The sequence below is a fragment of the Haliotis rubra genome, unplaced genomic scaffold (genome assembly GCF_003918875.1).
Source record: "Haliotis rubra isolate DU_JTF1 unplaced genomic scaffold, ASM391887v1 Scf23, whole genome shotgun sequence".
NCBI classification, from domain to species: domain Eukaryota; kingdom Metazoa; phylum Mollusca; class Gastropoda; order Lepetellida; family Haliotidae; genus Haliotis; species Haliotis rubra.
In genome coordinates this window covers 3,084,074-3,110,174 of record NW_025766336.1, presented here as the reverse complement: position 1 = coordinate 3,110,174, position 26,101 = coordinate 3,084,074, and the positions used below count along the sequence as shown (strand labels likewise).

The 26,101-nt window shown below is 40.4% G+C and overlaps 1 protein-coding gene across 3 annotated transcripts in view; it reads left to right on the top strand.

Annotated features, from left to right (window-relative positions):
• Window positions 1–4,671: 4,671 nt before the first annotated feature.
• The window catches only part of LOC124278004 (cadherin-87A-like), a 48,217-nt gene continuing 26,787 nt past the window's right edge, over window positions 4,672–26,101 (top strand). For 2 of the 3 annotated variants that reach the window (XM_046713733.1, XM_046713732.1), the window contains exons 1-19: window positions 4,672–4,999; window positions 5,364–5,429; window positions 8,162–8,242; window positions 9,291–9,421; window positions 13,623–13,673; window positions 13,971–14,060; window positions 14,556–14,693; window positions 15,468–15,602; window positions 15,923–16,039; window positions 16,500–16,605; window positions 17,001–17,110; window positions 17,654–17,866; window positions 20,193–20,348; window positions 21,366–21,545; window positions 23,127–23,200; window positions 23,792–24,071; window positions 24,610–24,755; window positions 25,302–25,371; window positions 26,027–26,099. In XM_046713733.1, coding sequence (XP_046569689.1) covers window positions 5,384–5,429; window positions 8,162–8,242; window positions 9,291–9,421; window positions 13,623–13,673; window positions 13,971–14,060; window positions 14,556–14,693; window positions 15,468–15,602; window positions 15,923–16,039; window positions 16,500–16,605; window positions 17,001–17,110; window positions 17,654–17,866; window positions 20,193–20,348; window positions 21,366–21,545; window positions 23,127–23,200; window positions 23,792–24,071; window positions 24,610–24,755; window positions 25,302–25,371; window positions 26,027–26,099 — 2,197 coding nt within the window. In that variant the 5' untranslated portion in view covers window positions 4,672–4,999; window positions 5,364–5,383. The remainder of the gene's footprint in view (window positions 5,000–5,363; window positions 5,430–8,161; window positions 8,243–9,290; window positions 9,422–13,622; window positions 13,674–13,970; window positions 14,061–14,555; window positions 14,694–15,467; window positions 15,603–15,922; window positions 16,040–16,499; window positions 16,606–17,000; window positions 17,111–17,653; window positions 17,867–20,192; window positions 20,349–21,365; window positions 21,546–23,126; window positions 23,201–23,791; window positions 24,072–24,609; window positions 24,756–25,301; window positions 25,372–26,026; window positions 26,100–26,101) is intronic. The other variant, XM_046713731.1, reaches the window with a different exon arrangement.

Genomic DNA, 26,101 nt, shown 5'->3' with positions numbered 1-26,101 from the left:
AGTTAATAAAGTATTTGCTGTCTTATTTTATCTTATTTTAAATCGTACATCGAGTCAGTGAATGTTTTTTTTTATGAAGCATAATGTAGATATCAGATAGTTTAATAGCAAACTAACAAAACGTGGTGCACACGCGCACGCACCCACACATATATTCTCATGAACACTTTCAGATCGTGATTCTCAGTTTGCACATGCACGGTACACAATAAAATGTGAATGTTTACGTGGGTGTTGGGAACATGATACTCATACACGTGGTTTTTTTTATGTCAACACAACACAATTATTGCTGATAAAAATATTTTGTTTACCCGTAAATAAGGTTTACACAATATCGTTGAAACTCAACGTCCCGCGTACGTAAGTGTCAAGCAAGAAAACGGTTTTAATGATCATCAAACCAAACATCATCTCTTTGGTGACGTCATCATAATTTCCCATGGGCCGGTGATCCACCGATGACGTAATTTCAACAAAACAACCACATTCGGTTGGTGCATCTACAAAATCGGAACAAATCGAAAACCAGTCAGTGGCAGAACCGTACCCATCCGGTTGAGGAAGCATAATAAATAGAGGAATATGTTAGCCGCTTTTGCTTCCACTTCACTGTCAGGCATGTGAGGTTCAGGAAGCAAGACTGGGGTAGTATATTGTTCACAGCCAAGTCCAGGTTTCATCTGGACAACTGGCATGGTCTTGCAATGGTGCCCAAGCATCCAGGATAACGTAACAGCAACACCTGCGTTAGTCAACGTTGTCAGTTTGAGGTCGGATGTTTAATAGTAAGCTTCACATCCAGGATAACGTAACAGCAACACCTGCGTTAGTCAACGTCGTCAGTTTGAGGTCGGATGTGTAATAGTAAGCTTCACATCCAGGATAACGTAACAGCAACACCTGCGTTAGTCAACGTCGTCAGTTTGAGGTCGGATGTGTAATAGTAAGCTTCACAACCAGGATAACGTAACAGCAACACCTGCGTTAGTCAATGTCGTCAGTTTGAGGTCGGATGTGTAATAGTAAGCTTCACATCCAGGATAACGTATTAGCAACACCTGCGTTAACACCTGCGTTAGTCAACGTCGTCAGTTTGAGGTCGGATGTGTAATAGTAAGCTGCACATCCAGGATAACGTAACAGCAACACCTGCGTTAGTCAACGTCGTCAGTTTGAGGTCGGATGTGTAATTGTAAGCTTCACAACCAGGAAAACACTTTTAATGGCAGTTTGAATGGCTTACAATCATGGGACGATATCGCTGTATTAATACTGTTGTACACTATTAAATGCAGGAACTTAATCTAACGATGCCACAGGAAAATGGCCGCCACCATGTCTTTAAGCAGACCATTTGAGGCAGCATAAATCTTGTTATACTGCCGGCTGTTTCTTTAGACCTGGGGTGGTGGGATAGACAAACATTCGCTGGTCATGTCACTGCGATGTGGCTTCCGTTTTGTTCACTCTTTACTTACATGACTTAATGTACCCATATAGAAATCATATATGCTGTATATATGCTCACAGACATTTTAATGAATGTTACATGGGATACATTCGTTTCCAATAGGGGAAGTGGGATAGCCTAGTGACTTAATCCCGGTTTAAATTCCCCACATGGGAACGATGTGTGAAGCCCATTTCTGGTGTCCCCCGCCGTGATATTGTTGAATATTGCTAAAAGCGGCGTAAAACTTAACTCACTCACTACCTTCTTCACGCCTTTTCGAAATGGATAGGATGAAACAACGCCTATGACAGGACCAAAACCAGTCGGTGACGCTAGCTCAATTGAGCCAATCTTTGGTTGACAGTTAGAACAACACTCCGAGTCTGTTTACAGACAACTAATGTCGCACAGCTTCTGTCGCCATCTGGCTCCTGTCACCAAAATGGTGCTATTAACCGATATTGCCTTTATTATACCACCCCTTTTGGGGCCTCTCTGTCTCCTTCCTGTTACCAGAGATTTTGTAAAAAAATCATTAAGATAAAACATTGACCAGACAAAGAGGAATCCTAATCAAGAATGACCCACCCTTAGTCTATCTGGCTTCAATCTTTTCTGTATCACAACAAGCCTCATGTCAACACACAGTACATCAACCTCTTCTATTGTGTAAACTCAAATACCCGCCATATATATATTTCACCTTGTGCATAAGTTGTGTATCATTTGCTTGATAACGGTGCTAGGATCTGCACCGAAACGTCGCATCCACTACAATGAAGAAGTTGTCTATCCATAAAAAGTGTTTCTCTTTATCACACCAGCTTCTAAATGCCACTTAAGGAAGAAGAAATTGACCAGACAAATGTTTGATATAATGCTGTTGTGTTTAATAAGAACATTTACACCACTTTATATGAAGGACAGTTATTTTTTCCCCGCTTGTGTTCAGCAAGTGAGACGAGATGAACACATTTATCACCAGAGGAGAACAGATATCCTTCGGTCTTGAAAAGGATTATGTTTGAAATGACATGCTCCAAAAACCTTGACAAGCTTTTAGCACCCAACACACAGCGCATTGTGACACGGTATTGTGAAAACATGTATGGACCAAACTAAGATATTCCTATTTAAAGCCACTGGAGGGGGTTTGTATATTGGACTGACTGACTGAGTTTGGTTTTACGCCGCTTTTAGCAATATTCCAGCAATATCACGGCGGGGGATTGTATATTGGAAGCCCAGTCAACATTATATAATAGAGCAAGCACTACCCTGTAGACACCCACTCCTGGTCGGCCGTTTATGTCGCCCAGTCCTGCAGAACGGGTTTCATGGTTGTACTGTGTCCCCCCTGCGTCAGCTCGGCTTTGTCAAGTCGTTCTTTATGCTGCATTAAATATTTATGAATCTGTAGACCCATTGTGTATGATATGAGTCCCGTTGTGTCGACACGTGAGGACCAAGCATATCCAACACGCCTCAATTTAACGTTTATAAGTTGTGAAAGGTGGCAAATGAAGACGGACATGATCAGTGTTTTGTTAGTTAATATCCGACAGAGAAAATTGCTGCAGTTTTGAAATTAGCGAAAGTCTCTCGGCTTCCTTTAAGTAAAGTTAACTGAGGAACTTTTGTTTTTCTGTAAATTATGCTCATTTCAGAGATTAGATGTTAATCTTAGAGAAAATGGAAATATAACACATATGAAAAGTGTATGTTTTAATATACATACCAAAGCGTGGTTTTGTCAAATATTATTTTCGAGGAATCATAAGGTTTGGGTCAATGGGAAGTCTGAGTACCTTTGATTTACGTTATTCAAAATGCTCTTCCATCCTCAACTAACTCAAAGGTTATTACGTGGATGAGCAGTTTATGGTTATCCCATTCACACAAAGAAAGTATCCCCGTCACTCACATGGTGCTGACTACACTTGAAACAGACTGGGCAGGTGGACATCAGATCAGAGTCGGCCGTCATCATGTTACATAACGATGATACCTCTCCATCAGTAGCATCAAGGCTGTGTAAAGATAGTGCTGATCTGTGTAAGTTTTGTATTGGTGAACTCAGGAAACAACTTCCATTTTAGCATCTGGCTAGCTATTCTCGAAACATTCGTAGCCCTACGAACTTCTTAAGCCCATTCTTAAAACATTGGCTACGATCGAAGTTAAGAATTCTTAGGGCTACGAACGTTTCGAGAATAAGGGCTTCGTTCAGTTTCTTATTAATTAGATTGCTGCTTTCAAGTATATAAATCATGAAAAGAAAACTCACAAGGGAACAAACGTGGTTTTAACATTTGAATAATATGAATAGATAATAATGATCCCAAAGTGTGAAAAACAATAACGAGTATGTGTTTGTTTTATTGCCAATAGCATGTTCCCGCTGCTAATTTATTAAAATTGTGTGATCCCTTCTGGTAACCACTGATTTCTCGTCAAGAACTATAACGTACCAAGACGGGATCATTGGTACATTCACGCTAATATATTGACAAACAACTAGTCTCTAAAATGAACATATTTTACCCCCCAAAAATCATAGTGAAAAAAAAATAGAATATAATGAAAAGGAGCCCTGAGACTTTCTTCATTGGGGAAATCTAGACTTGTCACATTTTCAAGACTTTCGTGGGCTTTCTTGGATGTATTTGCTTCAGGGTCTGTATGACAGACTAGATAAAAGACAGCAATCGACCGCTCATTTCAAGCTGTCATTACGTCTCGCGTCATGGATGTGTAACTATTTGTTTGTAGCCAAACAAAGTCAAAAGCGATGTGTGTTACTTCCAAATAAAGATAGATGCTATTTTTTCTCGTTTTACACCTGGGACAGCGAGCCGATTTTGTTCCTCCTTGAAAAGTCTTCAAAGATGGGGTAAGACAGGGCTGTGTTCCTTCCCATTATTACTTTCCACAAAAAAGTAGAAGACTGGACCTCAGTGAACATTTGGTGTCGGTTATTAAACACCCTCTTCGTTTGTAATTTTTGATTGTAAAAGAACTCCACTGCCACACACGGTGATTCACAGCAACATGTAGCTATTTCTGTTAGTCCATTTTCTTTCTATGAATCATTAGGCTGTTGAAATAACTGAACAGGCATTCGTTGATTCCATTCAGTTTCACCCAATATGTTTATGCGCTTTACAAACGGTTTGTAAACATAGACGATATGACATTGCAGCTGTAAGGAATTCGTACAGAACCATACACCATGCACAAAACACTCCCAGCGAAAAGGTATCAATATTGTGTGTCCTGCGCACGCCGTGTATAAGGGGTAGCGCTCTATTGACGGACTCTGCTATAAATCGAAAGGGAGTTATTGTGCGGGCACTGAGTTGGAACCCCAGTTGAAACTGTTTGTGCCGGCTATACAAATGACAGGAATCTAGTGTCATGTCATAAACACAAGCCCGAGTCTCGATTCAGAACGTGTTTCTCCTTGGGCGTTGACGAGATCCAACATGGATGACACCCGAAGTAACATATCAGAGACTTACCGCTAATTTGCAGTCTTTTACGGTAAGATATAGTTAACGTTTTATTGAATGTTTGTCATGCGGAGGAAGAATGAAAACACGGATTGTACTCTGAGACTGCTATATTACTCATATGTGTTGTTTGATATGGAGTTGTCTGATACTTCTAGGGAATTCGTTTTGCCACCATCGGTGTACGTTACGATATATCACACCGTGTCATTGTTCATACGATATTTTAAATATCATTTTCCAATTAAGTCACGGTTCAACCATTTAACATATCTTTGTATAAATCTAGATATTGAAAGTAAACGGTCAAAACTGAAACGACTGCTTACAAGATGTATTTGTTAAAATAGAGAGTTTCAAACGTAAGAAACTTAATAAATACTTTTCATTTACAGAGCATACCTTGAATTTCGCTATGGCGCCTGAGAGTCTTGTACTGGCGCTTCTCTTGGGTGTGATTGGTAAGTACACCGTTGTACCATGTGAATCTTAAGAGACACTGTTGAAATCTGTAACTGTCATGTATCTTAATGCAATCTGTATTAACGATAATAATCATTCACCATGTACCATACGCAATCAAGGCAGAGTATTTGAAACATTTGAAATGCTGTGAGGTACACGATACTGACCGCTGTCTATTTGTATTATTCCTTGACGCGGGTATTTAGTTGTGTTCAATATCTATACATAGTAGTCCTTGATAAATATACTGACTAATGTCATCTAAATGTAGCATTCCTAAAGATAGATACTCAAAGCATTACACTCTCTATTTGCATTAATCCTTCTACTGATGCACAATAGTTTACTATGAGTTACTTATAATGTTAAACTAAGATATACATGCTTCGAGACATACGCTCTCTACTCCATTTACAGATATTCACTATATTACAAATATATTTATCGCGATATATATCAGTACTGTAACTCCTTATTCCTGATATGCCTGGAGATACAGACTCAGTACTGTACACTTTCTATTCCTGGAGATACAGATACAGTACTGTACACTCTCTATTCCTGGAGATACAGATACAGTACTGTACACTCTCTATTCCTGGAGATACAGACTCAGTACTGTACACTCTCTATTCCTGGAGATACAGACTCAGTACTGTACACTCTCTATTCCTGGAGATACAGACTCAGTACTGTACACTCTCTATTCCTGGAGATACAGATACAGTACTGTACACTCTCTATTCCTGGAGATACAGATACAGTACTGTACACTCTCTATTCCTGGAGATACAGACTCAGTACTGTACACTCTCTATTCCTGGAGATACAGACTCAGTACTGTACACTCTCTATTCCTGAGGAGATACTCTCTATTCCTGGAGATACAGACTCAGTACTGTACACTCCAGATACTGTACACTCACTCTATTCCTGGAGATACAGACTCAGTACTGTACACTCTCTATTCCTGGAGATACAGACTCAGTACTGTACACTCTCTATTCCTGGAGATACAGACTCAGTACTGTACACTCTCTATTCCTGGAGATACAGACTCAGTACTGTACACTCTATTCCTGAGATATTCCAGTAGATACACTCTCTACAGATACTGTCACACTCTCATTCCTGGAGATACAGACTACAGTACTGTACACTCTCTATTCCTGGAGATACAGACTCAGTACTGTACACTCTATTATTCCTGTACACTCTCTATTCCTGGAGATACAGACTCAGTAGTGTACACTCATTCCTGGAGATACAGTACACTCTCTATTCCTGGAGATACAGACTCAGTACTGTACACTCTCTATTCCTGGAGATACAGATACAGTACTGTACACTCTCTATTCCTGGAGTACTGTACACTCTCTACTCAGTACTGTACACTCTCTATTCCTGGAGATACAGACTCAGTACTGTACACTCTCTATTCCTGGAGATACAGACTCAGTACTGTACACTCTCTATTCCTGGAGATACAGACTCAGTACTGTACACTCTCTATTCCTGGAGATACAGACTCAGTACTGTACACTCTCTATTCCTGGAGATACAGACTCAGTACTGTACACTCTCTATTCCTGGAGATACAGACTCAGTACTGTACACTCTCTATTCCTGGAGATACAGACTCAGTACTGTACACTCTCTATTCCTGGAGATACAGACTCAGTACTGTACACTCTCTATTCCTGGAGATACAGACTCAGTACTGTACACTCTCTATTCCTGGAGATACAGACTCAGTACTGTACACTCTCTATTCCTGGAGATACAGACTCAGTACTGTACACTCTCTATTCCTGGAGATACAGACTGCCAGTACAGTACTGTACACTGTACACTCTCTATTCCTGGAGATACAGACTCAGTACTGTACACTCTCTATTCCTGGAGATATAGACTCAGTACTGACTCATTCCTGGAGATATAGACTCAGTACTGTACACTCTCTATTCCTGGAGATACAGACTCAGTACTGTACACTCTCTAGACCTGTACAGATATTCCTGGAGATACAGACTCAGTACTGTACACTCTCTATTCCTGGAGATATACTGTACACTCTCTATTCCTGGAGACTCAGTACTGTACACTCTCTATTCCTGGAGATATAGACTCAGTACTGTACACTCTCTATTCCTGGAGATACAGACTCAGTAGTGTACACTCTCTATTCCTGGAGATATAGACTCAGTACTGTACACTCTCTATTCCTGGAGATACAGACTCAGTACTGTACACTCTCTATTCCTGGAGATAAAGACTCTAAGTATTGTTCACTCTATTCCTGGAGATACAGGTCTTCTTTACATAGATGTACACTCTCTATTCCTGGAGATATAGACTCAGTACTGTACACTCTCTATTCCTGGAGATACATACTCAGTACTGTACACTCTCTATTCCTGGAGATAAAGACTAAGTATTGTTCACTCTCTGGTCTTCTTTACATAGATGCTTATAAGCGTACTCATATTACTGGTGACATATATATCATACTATAATATTTCTTGATACAGAAAACTATTACTGTACACTTCCTTCTGGTTCTTGATATTTAACTCACTGTGGCATTCTCACAATTCCTAATATTCATTAATAAGAAGGCATAGTATTGTACATCATTCCCTTTCCGGGAAGAATTGAATTGATAACATTCTATTCCCATTAGTACTGGATCTACATACTCAGTACTATAGCATTTCTTTTATTACAGGCACCTGTTTGGGTCAGAAAAGGCCCCCTGTCTTTACGAGCAACATGAACGGCCTGCAGATATCAGAATCCACGGAAGTCGGTAAGTGAAGATAGTTGATTGCTACATTATGTACCGTTATGCCTGTACGAAAAACAACATGACCTATGCTCCAAGCTGTCATCATTACACGTTGTACAGCTATATTTAAACTTACATTTACATTAAAAATTAAATTAATCTTATTACACACTTTAAAAGGAACTAGCTCCGTTTACAATAGAAGATCAAATCATAGACCAAAGACTTCATTTGATATTGTACATGGTATACCCCCGAGACTTGCAAAACTTGTTTGATGGCCACAAGGATGTCTCTCGTATAGGAGAACGTGGCATCGACATTTCTGATCTGTAAATATACAGAGTGATCGGAAATGTTAAATTGATTATGTAATTCGAATTTTTCGAACTCATGTGAGACCTAACTACAACTGGTGTGGCCACCAGGGGTTCAAGTTCGCATTCAAGGTGATATCACTTACACATAGACATTTGTGCGTGTGCGCGTGTGTGTGTGTGCGCGCGCGTGTGTGTAGTTTTGTTATTATAGTGCTTCTCTACTGAGCTACCATGATGGAGTTTGACATAGATACCCCACTCAGGCCAATTACACTTACTGTAAACCACACAGTTCTATTTTATCCCCTATGATGCCGAGCGCCGGGCAGGGTAACAACAAATACCATTTGTTAACTCTGTACTGTACACACTCTATTCCTGATATGCCTGGAGATACATACTCAGTACTGTACACACTGTATTCCTGATATGCCTGGAGATACATACTCAGTACTGTACACACTCTATTCCTGATATGCCTGGAGATACATACTAAGTATACATACTTAGTACTGTAATTCCGAACATGATAACAAGTCTCATTTGTTAACGTGTCTTGGTGTGACCTTGTCCAGGTAAAGGGTCCGTCCACAATACCACGAAAGCGTTTAAGATGTATCCTTAATCTAGGTGGTATAATTTTAAATTACATGCAAAATTATTTCAGTAGTATTAGCATCCGTGCTGTTAATGGTAATAGCCAAGATATACTGAACATGCGTAGACTTTTTTTGCTGCTATATTTACAGGTACAGAGGTTTATAGGTTGTCCGCAACTGGTGTGGAGCCTATCGAATATGACATGAAGGCAGACATGTTAATAGTCAACTCAACGACAGGAGTAGTGACGCTAACTCGGACTGTCGACTACGAGTTAGGGGTACGTGTTGAGTGTGTGACACAGTCTCGTCACTATGTGTTATATGCACGCAAGGAAACGTTCGACCTGTGTTCACAGGTGTATATGCGGTGGTGAGTCTAATAACCAGAGGATAGAGAGTGTCATCTATTCAAATTCTTGCGTTTGATCAAAGGCCTAAGGTAAGCGTTGTAAATGGTGATTCTCACCCAATCTAGGGTAAGCGTGGTAAATCGTGATTCTCACCCGATCAACTGCCAAAGGCCCAAGGCCTAGGGTTTGTGGGGTAAATTTTGATTCTCACTCGATCAACTGTGAAAGGACTTAGGCCTAGGGTAAGTGTGGTAAATTTTGATTCTCACCCGATCAACTGTGAAAGGCCCAAGGCCTAGGGTATGTGGGGTAAATTTTAATTCTCGCTCGATCAACTGCGAAAGGCCCAAAGTCTAGGATAAATGTGGTATATTTTAATTCTCACTCTATCAACTGCGAAAGGCCCAAGGTCTAGGGTATGTGGGGTAAATTTTGATTCTCACCGGATCAACAGTGAAAGGCTCAAAGTCTAGGGTGAGTGTGGTAAATCGTGATTCTCACCCGATCAGCTGCGAAAGGACCAAAGTCTCAGGTAGGTGTGGTAAATTTTGATTCTCACCCGATCAACTGCCAAAGGCCAGAGGCCTAGGGTAAGTGCGGTAAATTTTGATTCTCACTCTCAACTGCGAAAGGCCCAGGGCCTAGGGTAAGTATGGTAAATCGTGATTCTCACCCAATCAACTATGAAAAGCCCAGGGCCTAGGGTAAGTGTGGTTAATCGTGATTCTTACCCGATCTACTATAAAAGGCCCAGGGCCTAGGGGAAGTGTGGTAAATCGGGATTCTCACTTATATAACATATAGTGGCTTCTTGCTTCATTCGTAAATGAATGAATTTTGTTAGTAAGTAACACATGTAACAAGAGCGAGAGAAAGCATAGTATCTCTCATTAAACATTCCTCTTCGTATGTGCACATATACTGTATAGTATACTAGCCACATAAAGAAACTGTGCATTGTCAAAATATTATCCCAGTTGATAAGTACGATAACAATGTCAAAGGTACATATAAACTTTAATGGAGGGATCATGAGACCATAACAAGTCGGGAGAATTTCAATTGAAAAGTCAATCACAATGACGTCACGAGTCCACAACCGGGACAGGGGTCAAACGACCATGTCACAAGCTCAATAACGGGTATGTCCACCATCGGCATTGAGAACAGCAGTGCATCGACGACGCATAGAGCCTATCAAACGTGCAAGGAAGGCTTGTGGGATGTCACGCCAGATTCTCTCAAGTTCTGTTGCAAAGTCAAGGACGTTATCTGGCGGATGAGGAAGACGGCGTAGACGTCGATCCATCTCGTCCCAAACATGCTCTATCGGGGAGAGATCCGGTGAATTTGCAGGCCAAGGCAGTAAGTCAACGTTGTGGTGTTGCAAGAAATCCATAGCAACCCTTGCCGTATGAGGGCGGGCATTGTCCTGTTGGAATGTTAACCCAGGGCCATGACGTTGCAGAAAAAGGAATTGCCACAGGTCGAAGAATCTGATCCCTGTAGCCCACACCAGTTAAGTTGCCCTGAACAATCACCAAAGGAGTTCTTTGGCGTGCTGTTATTCCACCCCAAATCATCACGGAACCACCACCAAAGCGATTCCTCTCCAAGACACCGGCCTGTGCATTACGTTCTCCCACGCGTCTATAGGCACGTTGACGTCCATCACTATGGGAAATGTTAAACCTGGACTCATCTGTGAAAACAACATTTCTCCACCAAAACAAGGGTCTGCGGACATGATTTCGGCACCACATTCGGCGAGCTTGTCGATGACGTTGTGTCAGGATAGGCCGTATGGCAGGACGTCGTGGTCTGATCCCATGATGACGTAAACGTTGTCGAACTGTGTTGGGGTGGATACGGCGAAGTCCTTGGATGGTTCTGGTAGTCATCACTGCAGTCTGAAACCTGTGGCGAAGATGGGTCACCCTTATCCATCTGTCCTGTCTTGGCGTTGTTACACGTGGACGTCCAGAACGTGGCCGATCGATGACGTCATTTGTGTTCTTGTAGCGTCTCATCAGTGCAGAAATGGTGTTCCGGTGGCAGTGGAAATGTGCAGCCACTTGTCGTTGAGACATTCCCCCCACGGACCATCCCAGTGGCCTCATGACGTTGTGCAGACGTGAGCCTTGGCATGCTATGCGTTTCAATAGCCGTTTAATTTTTTGAACGATCGCAAGGGCAGGGGTTGAGCTTTCCAAAGTGACAGTATTGTGTGGCATTCATTTGCTCTGTTTCTCTTTCCCGGAATGCACTTGCAACAACGTATTGCAAGTCTCAAGGACGAAACCACTGACGTCACGGAACGTGATACGTGCATGCATGTTGGATACATGTCACTAATCTCTGAGTTTAAATCCTTACGTGTCTACACAGGTTTGATACATTTAGATTTTAAATTTTTGTATGCACAGTTTCTTTATGTGCCTAGTATTTGACCAGAAATTATGGAGAATTTTAGGAATATGTTTAATTGGATTTCGAGTAATAACAACCTTGGCCAGCTATCAAGTGCTTGGTTTCATTCAAGAGAGACACCTCCGTTAATCCTTTTTCATTAGTTTGTGAAGAGTTATCCCCCTTTGTGTACTTGCTAGCAGACGACATTTTCAGTGATCCTCAGTATGGATGATTTAGAGAAGAGGAAGTTGATTTTAGAGTATTATAACAAGGACATCAGATCAGCTAAAGTCATTTCAAGTAGAACAGGCATCCCTTTGTCCACTGTTTATCGTGTTTTGAAAAATATTGCAAATGGATATGTCAATGAGCACCAGGGAGGCGCAGGTAGGCCCAGAAAATTGACTGTCGGTGACAGGAGGCGGCTTGGTATTCTTGTTTCTAAAAACAAACGAAGGAGTTTAGAAAACTTAAGGCTGGATATGATTGATAGAGGAACTGTGGCTGTCTGTAAGGGGCCAATTAGAACTGAGCTGCATGCAATGGGTTGGCAGAAAAGTCGAGGAATTCCATCACCGATCATGAAACCTGAACAAAAGGAGCAAAGGTTGACCTGGTGCTTACAGCATAGAAATTTTAACTGTGACAATGTGATTTTCTCAGATGAAAGTTCTGTGTGGCTGTTTCCTATAATACACTGAAATTCCGGACCAAACAAACTGAAAAACCTTTATATCAGCGCCCAAAGTACAGCCCGAAATTTAACGTGTGGGGTGGCATATCTGTGTTAGGGGCAACGCCCCTCTGTGTATTTGAAGGGAATATGAACAGTGAGCGGTACACAGATATTCTCGAGGGACATTTACTTCCATCTGCTCACGTGTTCTATGGAAATGTTTGGATTTTCCAGCAGGACAACGACCCAAAACATCGTTCAAAGCATTTACAGGCCTGGTTTCGGACCCAAAATATGACATTATTAGATTGGCTAAGCTATAGCCCTGACCTAAATCCAATAGAAAATGTTTGGGGACTTATGAAGGAAAGTGTCAATAAGAAAAATCTGACAAATATTGCTGAAATGAAAGAAGAGGTGGTCCGATATTGGGACAGCATGGACCACGACTTTCTAACTTCTTTGATCAGTAGTATGCCCCTGCATTGAAGCCTGCATTGCTACCCATGGTGACTTGACAAAATACTTATTGTTCACCTGTCTTTGAATCTGGAGTTATGTTCTGCTAATATTCACATTAAATACGTGAGTAATGAGTTTTTTTTATAAAAAAATGTTTACAATCTTTAAATTCTCAATAATTTCTGGTTGTACTGTAACATATCAAGCTCATCAGTAGAAGATAAGAATAAACTGCTTTGTCAGCAGGTAAAAAGAACATTCAAAGTGTAAAATAATATGACAATCACAGCGATGATATGTCATTAACAATGGTTGCATTACCTTTCTAGCACATCGATATGGGGCGATCAGGTAGACTATTGGTTAAAGCGTCAGCTCGTCACGCTGAAGACCCGGGTTCGACTCCCCACAATGTCTGAAGCCCATTTTGGTGCCCCCCACCGTAATATTGCTGGAATATTGCTAAAAGCGGCGTAAAACCAAACTCACTCAATCACTCAAAATATTCGATATGTATTCGCTGTGTTTGAACAAGCGAATGATTTCATTCTTACATTTTCTTTTTCTATTTTTTTTCAGGAAAAGAAGTTCACAGTTCGAGTTAGTGCCATTGACGGCGATGGTCTTGTGGTAATATTCATAAGTCTATAATTATTATTCCATCTGAGTATATTTCCAATATATTTCTTACCCCAGATTGGACCATCTTATACTTTGTAGATGATTTCCTTGTACATGGATCAACACACGTATATAATTGCAATAAATTGTGATAATGATTTTCATACACTTTTACATTATTTATACGTGGCCATTGTTTCCTATCATTTTACACCTTCGCATTATGTAACAAACAATGTTATGTAACGTTACTTTTCACTGAAAGCTGTTTCCTGGAGGTGTTTTCTGGATGAAGTCTTCTTGCAGGAAACAGTCTGGCCTACCATAGAGGTAGTGGACGCCAACGACAACGCACCTTATTTTCTCCGAGACACATATCGGCAGACTATCCCAGAGGTAGTACTTCATTTCGTCTCTTTCATAAACCCCGTGCATATAGTTAAAGAACACCCATTAGAATTGGTCTTCAGCAACCCATGCTTGTCGGAAAAGGCGACTAACGGGATCTAGTGGTCAGGCTCGCTGACCTGGTGGATGCATGTCATCTTATCCCGACTGCGTAGATCGATGCTCATGATGTTGATCACGGGATTGTACGGTCCAAACTCAATTATTTACAGCCGACCGCCATATAGATCGAATATTGCTGACTGCGGCGTTAAACAACAAACAAACAAACAAACAGCTGGTAAAACAAAGTGACAGATAGACAAACAAGCAAACATAATCGCAATCACTGGTTTGTGTGGTCCATACTCCATTGTTTGAAGAGTTGCATTCATATATTTTGATTGTTGCTGAGTGTAAACATGCAACAAGCATAACACCAGGCTACGCGACATCTGTAACTACCGGTGGTACATGACGTTTACCTCTTGTCGTTATCTACAGGACTTTTCCATCGGCACCGACGTCATCAGCAATCTTAGAGCCGAGGACAAAGACTTCAAAGGCGGCCTTATAGTGGTTACGTGTGAGCCAAACGCCACCTTGGCCAATCCAAACAGCACTGAAATAACATACGCAGAGGTAACCGGACGAAGTTGATAGTTTCCATGTTGAAAATACGAATGAAGAGTTTTACACTTCTCTTCCCCCTTTGAGAAATAAATGTATAAAAATGAACTGTGGAAACCTGTCCGAATCTTACGTATAGTGTCCTGCGTAGTGATGTGTAGTTTCCATTGCCGTGTTGAACCCCAAAATATAACCAGTAACCTCATTTTTGGCATAATGCCACTGTGCGATATATATGAGCTTACCATCAGTTTTTATGGAATTGTTATACCAAACTGATTTGCTCATAATGGCATATGGATTCGCTGACAAAAATGTTCCTTGGATTATTTGAAAATAACAGTTGAACAGACCTTTGCAGAATAACTGAAACGATTCTGTGTCATTTGATTATATCTCTGGTATAATTTAATTGACATTTAGCTTCATCAAACCACAGTCTCACTGAACAAAGTCACACTTGCGGTTATCTAATGTGCATACTTATGTCATTTGGGTATGGCATACATGTGGTTTTAGGTCATGAGATTATACCACGGGTAGATTCTTTAGTTAAATTATACAAGACAGTATGCCTGGGCTAAGTCATGAGCAAGCGCATTAGTAATTTTTCAGTATACTATGGCGCAAGACGACTGCAGGCGTCACCATTCGCCATCCACTTACACAATACTGAGATACGTTTGTACAGATGTTTGCAACAATAAAAAAGAGCAAAATGTCAGCTTATTGTTTTAAAGTTACAGTTGGAACATGCGAATCTGATTTAATGTACTTATTTCGCAGTACGTGGAAGCGTGCAACACGTTCCAGCCATTTGTGATGGAGACTAACAACAAGAACTGGCTGGGCAGAATCAAACTTCTTAAAGGCCTGGACTATGAAACACGATCTACCTACCAGTTGCCACTTATCACGACGGTCAGTATAGTAGTAGCCCTCCGTTCACTCATGGATGACCTTGAGCTTGTACTTTTAGAAGAATGAATTTTACTTAAATGTGAAAACATAAAAATAAATAAGAATACCTTCGAATATACACGTATTTACACGCTTCGGTCCCCGTGCTTGAAATGCATTAAAGGCGGTTCAGACCCCTTATCACATTAACTACTGTACAGCCCGTAAAGTCAATCAATCATTCTCAATGCAAAGATTCCACTGTACATATAGCAGGCGCTGGGTGGACCTCATATTACCAAATGTGGAAACATCAGTATATGATTTAACCATGTTTGCAGGATGGCCGAATGTCACGCATGCAGAGTTTTGAGATTATCCTCTCTGATGTGAACGACACACCGCCGAGGTTCAGCTACGTCCCGGAGAATGTCCCTATTCAAGAAAACATCCCCATAGTGAGTCTCCGCCTTTATTACACTGTAACACACTATAGAGAGTAAAACCTTGTGAAACCGGACAACCCAGATTCCGGACGATGGAGGGTGGGGGATGAGGGGTGATGGTGGAGTGATTCATAGTTTTATTTTTATTGACAAAGTTCAGATTAACGAAAGGCCCGGCATTGTTATCACTCAGTTATATCATTTCTGTCAGTTTCACGTTGCATAGGTAAGTCCGAGAGGATTGTTTAGATATCCACCTTTACCATCCAACGAGTACAATATTCTAATATCGTTACGTGGAAGGGAAGCAACCCACAAAGTAGGCGATCGACTGTGTGCTCTTGTCGTGTGTATCAGTTGAATAGAAGTTCTACACTAGTGCAACAGTGCAGGACTAACATGATTGTAAAAGTTCATGGACTCATCTCAAGTGCTTCTTTAAGAACGCTTTTTACTGATGTTTGTGTTGCAGGGCACTGTAATCGGAAGCGTCACAGCGAATGATGGAGACACTACAAACCCTCGCCCTATTCGCTATAACGTCACTCGCTGCCCTACAGACAGCTCGAGCAGAAACGGTGATGCCATTTATAAACACATACGTTAACATGTATGTAGGTCTGCCCTCCAAAAAGATACAGCTTTAGGTGTATCAATCACATTTTGGTCAAAAGGTTCTTTCTTTTTTTAATTTTTTATTTAAGGTTTCTTCTGAATTCAGATTCTGAGGATATCTTTATTCATTCATTCATCCATTCATTCATTTATCATCCATCCATCAATTCATTCATTCATTCATTCATTCATTCATTCATTCATTCATTCATTTATTTATTTATTTATTTATTTATTTATTTATTTATTTATTTATTTAGACAATTTAAGGTTTCTTCTTAATGCAGATGGTGAGGGCATGTTTTATTTATTTATGTATTTATTTATTTTGACAATTTAAGGTTTCTTTTTAATGCAGACGCTGAGGACATGTTTACCGTGAACTTCATTAACGGATCTATATCCACAAAGACAAATATTGACCGGGAGAGTGCTAGCGTCATAAGAGGTCTTAAACTTTGCATCAAGGTATGGCTGCACTTGGCATAACTAGGGTGTGGAAATGGTATCCAGAGAACTAATATGCAGATAATACAAGATAACCGGAACTAACAAAGTGAAATCCCCTAAAACAGTTAATGGACTGATAAAAGTTCTCCACACAACTGTAATAGTGGTAGATAAACCTTTTGAATTATGTTATTTACCATGTTCAGGTTTTTGATTGATGATCTAGTGTATGGCCGATGATGAAGCATCATATTTGCAAGTTTTTCATGTTTAGATTAATATGATGCACAGACAGTGTTCCGAAAAGATATTTATCAAACACTATTTACAACTTATAAGATTATATCCGATCCTAAAATATCAGGGGCGTAGCTACCATTATGAACAAAAGCCCGGGCTTACACATGATTGTTGGTAAAACGGTTGGGCAAGCCCTCAGTACTATCTAAATATAAAGCTTTGCAACCTATCGGGCTTACACGAAAACATTGGTTTGCTACGCGCCTGAATATAGAAGGAAAAGGAACACAAAACATCCAAAAATTATGTTTGTATTCTAAGGCTCAAGAAGTTATCGACATCACCACCACGCCAATTGAGATCGGGGACAACAACGAGACCACCGCTGTGGCACTGATACGGATCGATGTGCAAGACCTAAACGACCAGACCCCCTCCTTCAGCAACGCTAACTACAACACCTCCATCTACGAAGACATCCCCAACGGCACAGCCGTACCAGGCATCGCCCTCACAATAACGGATCTGGATGGCGTAAGTTAGATATAGCTGTGATATCATGTTAGCAATTGGACCAACTGAAAATATTGTCTGAACTAAAAGCAGAGCAAGACAAGTACCTTTTCGTGTTAACAAGTGTTAACGAATTTTTGTTTGTTTGTTGTTTAACGCCGGGGCCAGTAATATTTCATCTATATGGCGGCGGTCTGTATATAATCGAGTTTGGACCAGACAATCCAGTGATCAACGCAATTGGGATACGATGACTTGTTGTCACCCTAGTCAACGAGCCTCTTACGCCAAGCATGGGTTGCTGAAGACCAGTTCTAAGCCGGATCTTAACGGATCTAATATTATTACCAATAACGACACAGCGTAGCATAAGTCTTTACTTAATGTTGTTTAATTTGTGTGGATTGTCATGACACAATACGGGTCCTTTCAGCACCAACCAAAATGGCAAATGCATCATAATGATTTGTGAATTGTATATTTTATGGGGTATGTGTTCTAGATTGTGTAAATTCAACCGCTTAAAGGTCACATGCAACGTAAAACACAACTTTGCAGATTCTGATACCTTTCGGTATAAAACGCGCGAAATCGGAGTTCAAACGTTTCACTAATTTTCCCCAGACTTTTCTGGGGAATACGGGTTTCAACAGCTGGGCTGCGCTCATAGCACGTGCGCAGTGAAATAGGTTCGCGAAACTTGGAAGCGGGCTTTCTGGTGAATACTCGGTGAAGGCTTTGGTGTGAGCTATTTTCATAATGTTTTGTTGATATCTCACAGGCGCGAGCTTTTTATATGTTATGACAGTAAATAAACTGTTTATATAATTTCATTTGTCTATTTCACCACACGTTCTTCTTACCGAGTCACTTTCTCAGTTCGATACTAAAGGCAATGTCATTATTTAGCGTTGACACAATTTCTAACTGTGATATAGATATGTCGCTGTCACAGACAAAACTCAATGTCTTGTTTTATTGACACCTGTGTGTCTGCCTGCCTGTCTGCTAATGACAATATTCAATACACAACTGCGATCACTGACCACATGCAATTTGAACTTAACACCAATCAGGCTATACACCATAAACAAATCGCATTGATTTATGGCCCGAGTTCGGTCTCTGTCACATTATGGAATTTCACAGACAGGCAGGTGTGATACTTGAACACATGACATGTTATGATGTCTGTTGATTGCAAAATGTTATAAACAAAAAATGAGCATGTATTTACAAAACCCAACATCTCTATATATACACACACAATGAGCCGTGGAGGCGGCATCTGCTAATGAACCAGCCGTTACACTTGAGTGCACACCCACCCGCTCTTACTGGGTTCGGTATCCCGGCTGCTTCGTTTCGAGGGAGGTAAACCCAAGTACAAAATATTGCACTTTTGATTTGCGATTATACGCTTATAATTTTGTTTATTTGTTTTTCATAATCAGCAATGCATATTATATGTCATGAAGAAGTTATAATTGTGTTTTAATTATGTTTGATTTTTTGGTTGCATGTGACCTTTAACTAATAAGTAAAGACCAATAGACAGTAGCAGCCAACTTGTTACAAATTTCGTTGACACTATTTCGATAGTCTACTTACTCAAGATGTGTTACCGCTATGAAGCTAGTTGTCGGTGATAGCCGTGTTTCGGGATCGTTCATGTATTGCAGTATCAGAGTGAGTGAGTGAGTTTAGTTTTACGCCGCACTAATATTTCAACTATATGGCGGCGGTCTGTAAATAATTTAGTCTGGACCAGACAATCCAGTGATCAACATCATGAACATCGATCTGCGCAGTTGGGAACCGATGACATGTGTCAACCAAGTCAGCGAGCCTGACCGTTTGTTGCAAGCATGGCTTGTTGAAGACCTATTCTACCCCGGATCTTCTTCAGTTTCAGATGCTGTTTTATGACTGCCATATATGTATATGACAATAAGAAAACAAAACACTTCAAATTCCATTATAACATGTCAATTTTCACATGGCCACCATGAAATATGTATATTAGTTGTTTTGACCAAAGGACCTTCATATTTTCGGTGACCCTTCCCTCATCTCCACTGCAACCCCCCTTTAAGAAGTAACCCTCCCCTTAAATCCAGATAATCTCGCTTTATATCCTAAATATCTGCTAATGTGCTAAAATTGTGTACCATAGTTTTCTTTATGGTATTGCTGAAATATTGTCCCATGAAAGAATATTTCAGCTCATTTGTGGTTGTACTAAAAATATGCCATTGAAGTACTGTTAGTACAACCAGCACCTAGACTAGTTGCCACTGAGAATCCAGGTATTTCACGAGTGCTTGTGTTTGTTCTATATTACCAGTATCCAGCCAACAGCTATGATGTTCGATTGGTCAACTTTCAAGATGTCTTCGCGGTCTTCCCAGTTAATGGCTCCGGTCGAAATATCGGGGGTATTAAAGTCATAGACACGTCAAAGATTGACTACGAGAGTGGCAACCGACTATTCGAGCTCAGGGTATGTATATCATGGCTTTGTTTGTGAGCAAGTAGTTAAAGTGTCAACTCATCATGACAAACACCCGGTGTCATAGATGTTACGTCCTAAAATTTATCCGAGGATTGCTAGTCCATGAAAATGGTATCTACACGTAGTGTCCTCGGATTTGTAATACAAAGGAAACAAATATTGCCGATGTGACTGTAAATCTTAATTCAGTCTTTACTCAAGGAAACAGAGACATTTCTGAAATATTGCCGATGTGACTTTAAATCTTAATTCAGTCTTTACTCAAGAAAACAGCGATATTGCTGAAATATTGCCGATGTGACTGTAAATCTTAATTCAGTCTTTACTCAAGGAAACAGCGATATTGCTGAAATATTGCCGATGTGACTGTAAATCTTAATTCAGTCTTTACTCAAGGAAACAGAGATATTGCTGAAATATTGCCGATGTGACTGTAAATCTTAATTCAGTCTTTACTCAAGGAAACAGCGATATTGCTGAAATATTGCCGATGTGACTGTAAATCTTAATTCAGTCTTTACTCAAGAAAACAGCGATATTGCTGAAATATTGCCGATGTGACTGTAAATCTTAATTCAGTCTTTACTCAAGGAAACAGAGATATTGCTGAAATATTGCCGATGTGACTGTAAATCTTAATTCAGTCTTTACTCAAGAAAACAGCGATATTGCTGAAATATTGCCGATGTGACTGTAAATCTTAATTCAGTCTTCACTCAAGGAAACAGAGATATTGCTGAAATATTGCCGATGTGACTGTAAATCTTAATTCAGTCTTTACTCAAGGAAACAGAGATATTGCTGAAATATTGCCGATGTGACTGTAAATCTTAATTCAGTCTTTACTCAAGAAAACAGAGATATTGCTGAAATATTGCCGATGTGACTGTAAATCTTAATTCACTCTTAACCCAAGGACACCAGGTGGTCCTACTAGGCGACCAACATGTATTTCATTTGTCCCGATTGATGATGTCACGACCTTTTTACCTTTTCCCTGCACAGATAATTGCCTACGAGAACAAGTTTGCAGAAGGTGGCTTCCAGCCTAACACCGGATCGACCAAAGTGTCTATCCATGTCCTGGATGTCAACGACAACACCCCGAGGTTCTCCCAGATTGTTTACAATACTTCTGTGATGGAGAACGACGTTGGCTACTTTCCGATCATCAGTTACATCCAGGTGCGTGAGTGGGTCTAGTTTTATGCCGCTTATAGCAATATTCCAGCAAATTGACTTCACACATTGTACCCATGTGGGGAATTAAAACCGGGTCTTCAGCGTTAGGTTACCCCACCGCCCCCTCAGTTGAGTAAACAACAGAGACCTCGTCAATGAAACACATACGTATGGTGAGGTCAGGTGAGGTGAGGTGAAATGGGGTTTAACGTCGCAGTTAAGAATATTTCGCTCATATGACGAAGTGCATGCGTGTGTATGTGTGGGTGCTTCTACTAGCCCAGATTTAAGCTGTTTTTTTATAATGCTAGCTCACTGAAATACCATGCCGCAGTTAAGCATGAATACTCCACTCAGACACATTATACTGACTCAGAGCCGGCCAGTCCTTTTTGTACCCATTAATGCCAAGCACAGGCAGGGACCAACAAGTACCATATTTTAACGTCTTTTTGTATGACGTGGTCGGGGATCGAACCCGCGACCTTCCGCTCTAACCACTACACCACGGAGGCGGTAGATACGTATGGAGTATTGTAGGGGACTCTACTGAGTAGGCTATGAGGATCCTGTATTCCGTAATACTATCCAGGCTCAAATTTACTTTGTTATGGTACAGAAATATTGCTTTAAAAAAAACAGCAATAAAATATACATTCCAGTTTTAACGCAGAATACATACATACATACTGACATTTGTACAGCGCCGATATCCAGCTCAGCTCAGCTGCTCAAAGGCGCTTTGTTTTTCCTTCGTTCACTGGATGTCAATATCAACGGCACATCGTATTGTCAATCTCAACTCCCTGGGGACCATACAATTCAACGTTTAACACATAACACAGACATTAAACATCTAGAACGCACATATATAAGCATGTAAACACACTATGATCTTGTTAATGACCTTGGGGTCGGTTAGGAGGATTGAGAAACGGTGGTCGGCTGGCAACCAATATACCCTTATCTTACCTCACACATAAATGTCTTTTTCTGATTGGCTGAGGGCTCTTCTGTTATTTTTAATGTACCCTGCTTACAAGCGCGTAACACTTTCTATGGTACCCGCTGGGAATGCCAAACTGTGGGAATTCATTTGATACTTCGTGTTAGTAATTCTTTATCTCGAATAATTGAGTCACGTATATGATGTACGGAAATTACCGATGTTTTGCAAATGCAAATCGATGGAAGGGAGATACCTCTAAATTTGTTTCTCTTGTCGTCTGCTAGATTCTATGTCATCTGGAAATCTAGTATTGACTACTAGTATTTGCCTTACTCTGGTACTCCTGATTATGATCCGATACCCGTGCTTCAAACAGTTCAAAATTAACATTCAGGTGCTCAGGGAACATACACAAACATAGAGGGTCATCAACCAGTGACCTACTCATAATGTTAAACAGCAGTATGGTATTTCAGTGGGTTTGCATATAGAAAAGTCCAGACAAGGAGAAACACACAAACACCCGCACGTACGCACATGTAAACACACACGCACAGAAAAGTATAGTAATTGTGAGCCCCTTTCGCTTCTTACTGAAATACATGATGCTGTATTTTTAACTAATTTCATTGTAGGCGTCCGACCCAGACTCGGGATCCATGGGCACAACGGGAATTATCTACAGGCTGCTGGGTAGTGAGTCTGAAAGGTATTCTATGAACGATAGCGGGATGAATTCAGCTTTGACTGTCAGTATTCGCCATTTCTAATGTTCCACTCAACTCTAAGGTTAAGATGGTTACTTTTTGGTTGGTTGTTTAACGCCGCACTCAGCAATATTCCAGCAAAATAACGTCTGTCTGTAAATAATCGAGTATGGACCAGACAATCAAGTGATCAACAGCATGCGCATCGATCTACGTAACTGGGATACGATGACATTGGTCCACCAAGTCAGCAAGCATGACCACCCGATCCCGTTAGTCGCCTCTTACGACAAGCATGGTTACTGAAGATCAATTCTAACCTGGATGTTCATTAGATATGTGTGATTAATCGCAACTAGGCTTCATAATGTATTGCGACTGTAATAATTAACCTTAAGTATTTTGCATATACATATATGTCATAACTTTGCATGTCATAAAAAAACGAAGCCAAATATGGATATAAACCATACAAATCTCATATTTTTTTGGCAAAATTTTATAATAGTTTGATTTTATCTTTACTTTTTAAAATAGAAAAGTCTCTTAATCATTCCTATTTTCATCTGTCTAGTTTTTGTTTGGTGTCAAAGGTTCAAGATAGAGCCGCTAGGAGGGTCTGTCCAGGTCAGAGTTAGTCCTTGCGACACGCCAGGTCAAGGGGACTGCATCAACTACGAGCGTCGACGTCGTTACGACTTCACCATTGTTGCCACTGATGAGAACGAGTCACCCCTGGGTCGGCGAGGAACGGCACAACTTGTCATCCATGTCATCGACGTGAACGACGTCGCACCAGTGTTTACACTAAATTCCTATGTGGGCGATATAAAAGAAGGAGAACGCCTACTGGTGAACGAAGTGCGTGTAAAGGTATGTACCTCATTATATCTTTTACCTGCACCTACTAAATTCATGTAACTGATTTCGCATCGCACTTTTTCGTTATTTCAAAAACGAGAAACTACTACCATAAATACATTTGGTTAAAACAGAATTTAGTCCCTGCTTCGAATATTACTTTTGATTTAAAATATTTTTTATAATCTTTCATTTGTTTTCCCTCAAAATTTCCGGTTTTAATTGTAATCAAAATATCAAAAATTTCGAGTTTTTAAACAAACTTAAACTAATGTGAAAATAATACAAATTACGAAAATCTCACCGGAGTTAAGTAAGAATAAAAAAACCGACATTTCGAAAAAATGAACAACTAATTTAAATAACGAGAAATGTCTGTTTAAAAGACACCATGCTACCATCAGACTTTCCTACATTGTGGGACCTCTTTACACTTTGTGCATCTTGATTATTGCTTGTAAAACGTCGCCGCGATCAGCTGCAACATTGCCGATGCTGCGTTAAGCAATATTCACTCACTCACTCCTTGTAAAACTGGTTTACCTTTCAGGCTGAAGATACAGATTCTGTGGGGACAATAACCTACACCCTAGCAACATCCCCGGGATCACAGTACTGGAACATCCACCCTGTTACAGGATTAGTTACTGCCACAGAGGCCATTTTCAGACGCTTCACACCAGGGGATCAAGGATGGTGAATTTTGATTCTTTGATGAATTCTTAAATTGTGGAAACTGGCTGATTATTTAAACACCAGACTCGATCCTTAAACCTTCCACTATATTAAAACATGGACACAATCACTATTTGTTTGATCGGCATTCTATAAGTTAGTGAATGTATTTCCCTATTTTGACTTGTATCACACGTTGCCATGGTTGTTTAGGCAAACAATTGAATAGCCTTTACTTTTTGCTTATGATGGGTGCTACCTAGAGCATGTTAGGCTCGCCGTCGTATTCTTTATGATACAGTCATCGTATACAATCATACAAAGAAAGTACCAGAAACAAATCCGTAATTGAGGCGTAATTTTGAGAAATGTCGGATTCCTTAATATATCTTAAATCATTCGGAACACACCACAGACAAGAACAAATATATACCTCGGCGTTTTGTATTGTTTTTAAAATTTGATTTAGAAAAAGTTTACTGCTAAGGGTAAAATACTTTTTTTTTGTCAATACTGTTTTAGATTTGATTTGTTGTTTTGTTTCTGAGAACCATGATTGTCTTGTAGGTTCCAGCTGATTGTGCTTGCAAACGACACCGTCAACAGAGTACAGACGGACGTCAGAATCAACGTCATTGTGAGTAACACATAGTAGATGGACTTGCTGCAACATATCAATATTGTGTTTTGTATGGCAGAATACAGCACAATAATTCTCAAAATCAGATACACTTTGGTTGCAATTTTTTAAATGTATCAAACTATTGGTCACAAAGCACGTGAGCAACGTGATCCGATTTAAGCGAGTGGGTGAGTTTAGTTTTACGCCGCTTTTAACAGTATTACAGCAATATCACGGCGGGTGACACCAGAAATGGGCTTCACACATTGTACAAATGTGGGGATCGAACCCGGGTCTTCGGCGTGACGAGCGAACGCTTTAACCACTAGGCTAGCTCTCCGATTTAAGTATACCCCTGGGTCTGTACCCGGGGAGAAAGAATAATCATATATTAAGCTCGTATCCCTATGCACGAAATACACCCGACTGAGCAGTTACGAATGACCTAGAAATATACAAATATTTGTATGTAATCCTAGAAGGGACCTTGTCGCCCGTACAAAAACCAGGTAAAAGTGACCAAATTAACCAAAGCGTCACAATGCAACAAATGGCCAAAATGTCGCGTTGTCCGACTTCGGATCAGGAGGTCCGTGGTTCGAATCCAAATTTTATGGCCGCTACCTTAGCGCCCAAGTTTCATGCAGATTGTCCTTTCCGTTTATTTCAGGATCAGAATAATTTCGCCCCGAGATTCATCCTGCCTATGTACTACACAGCTATTCCAGAAGAAACAAGGGGAGGT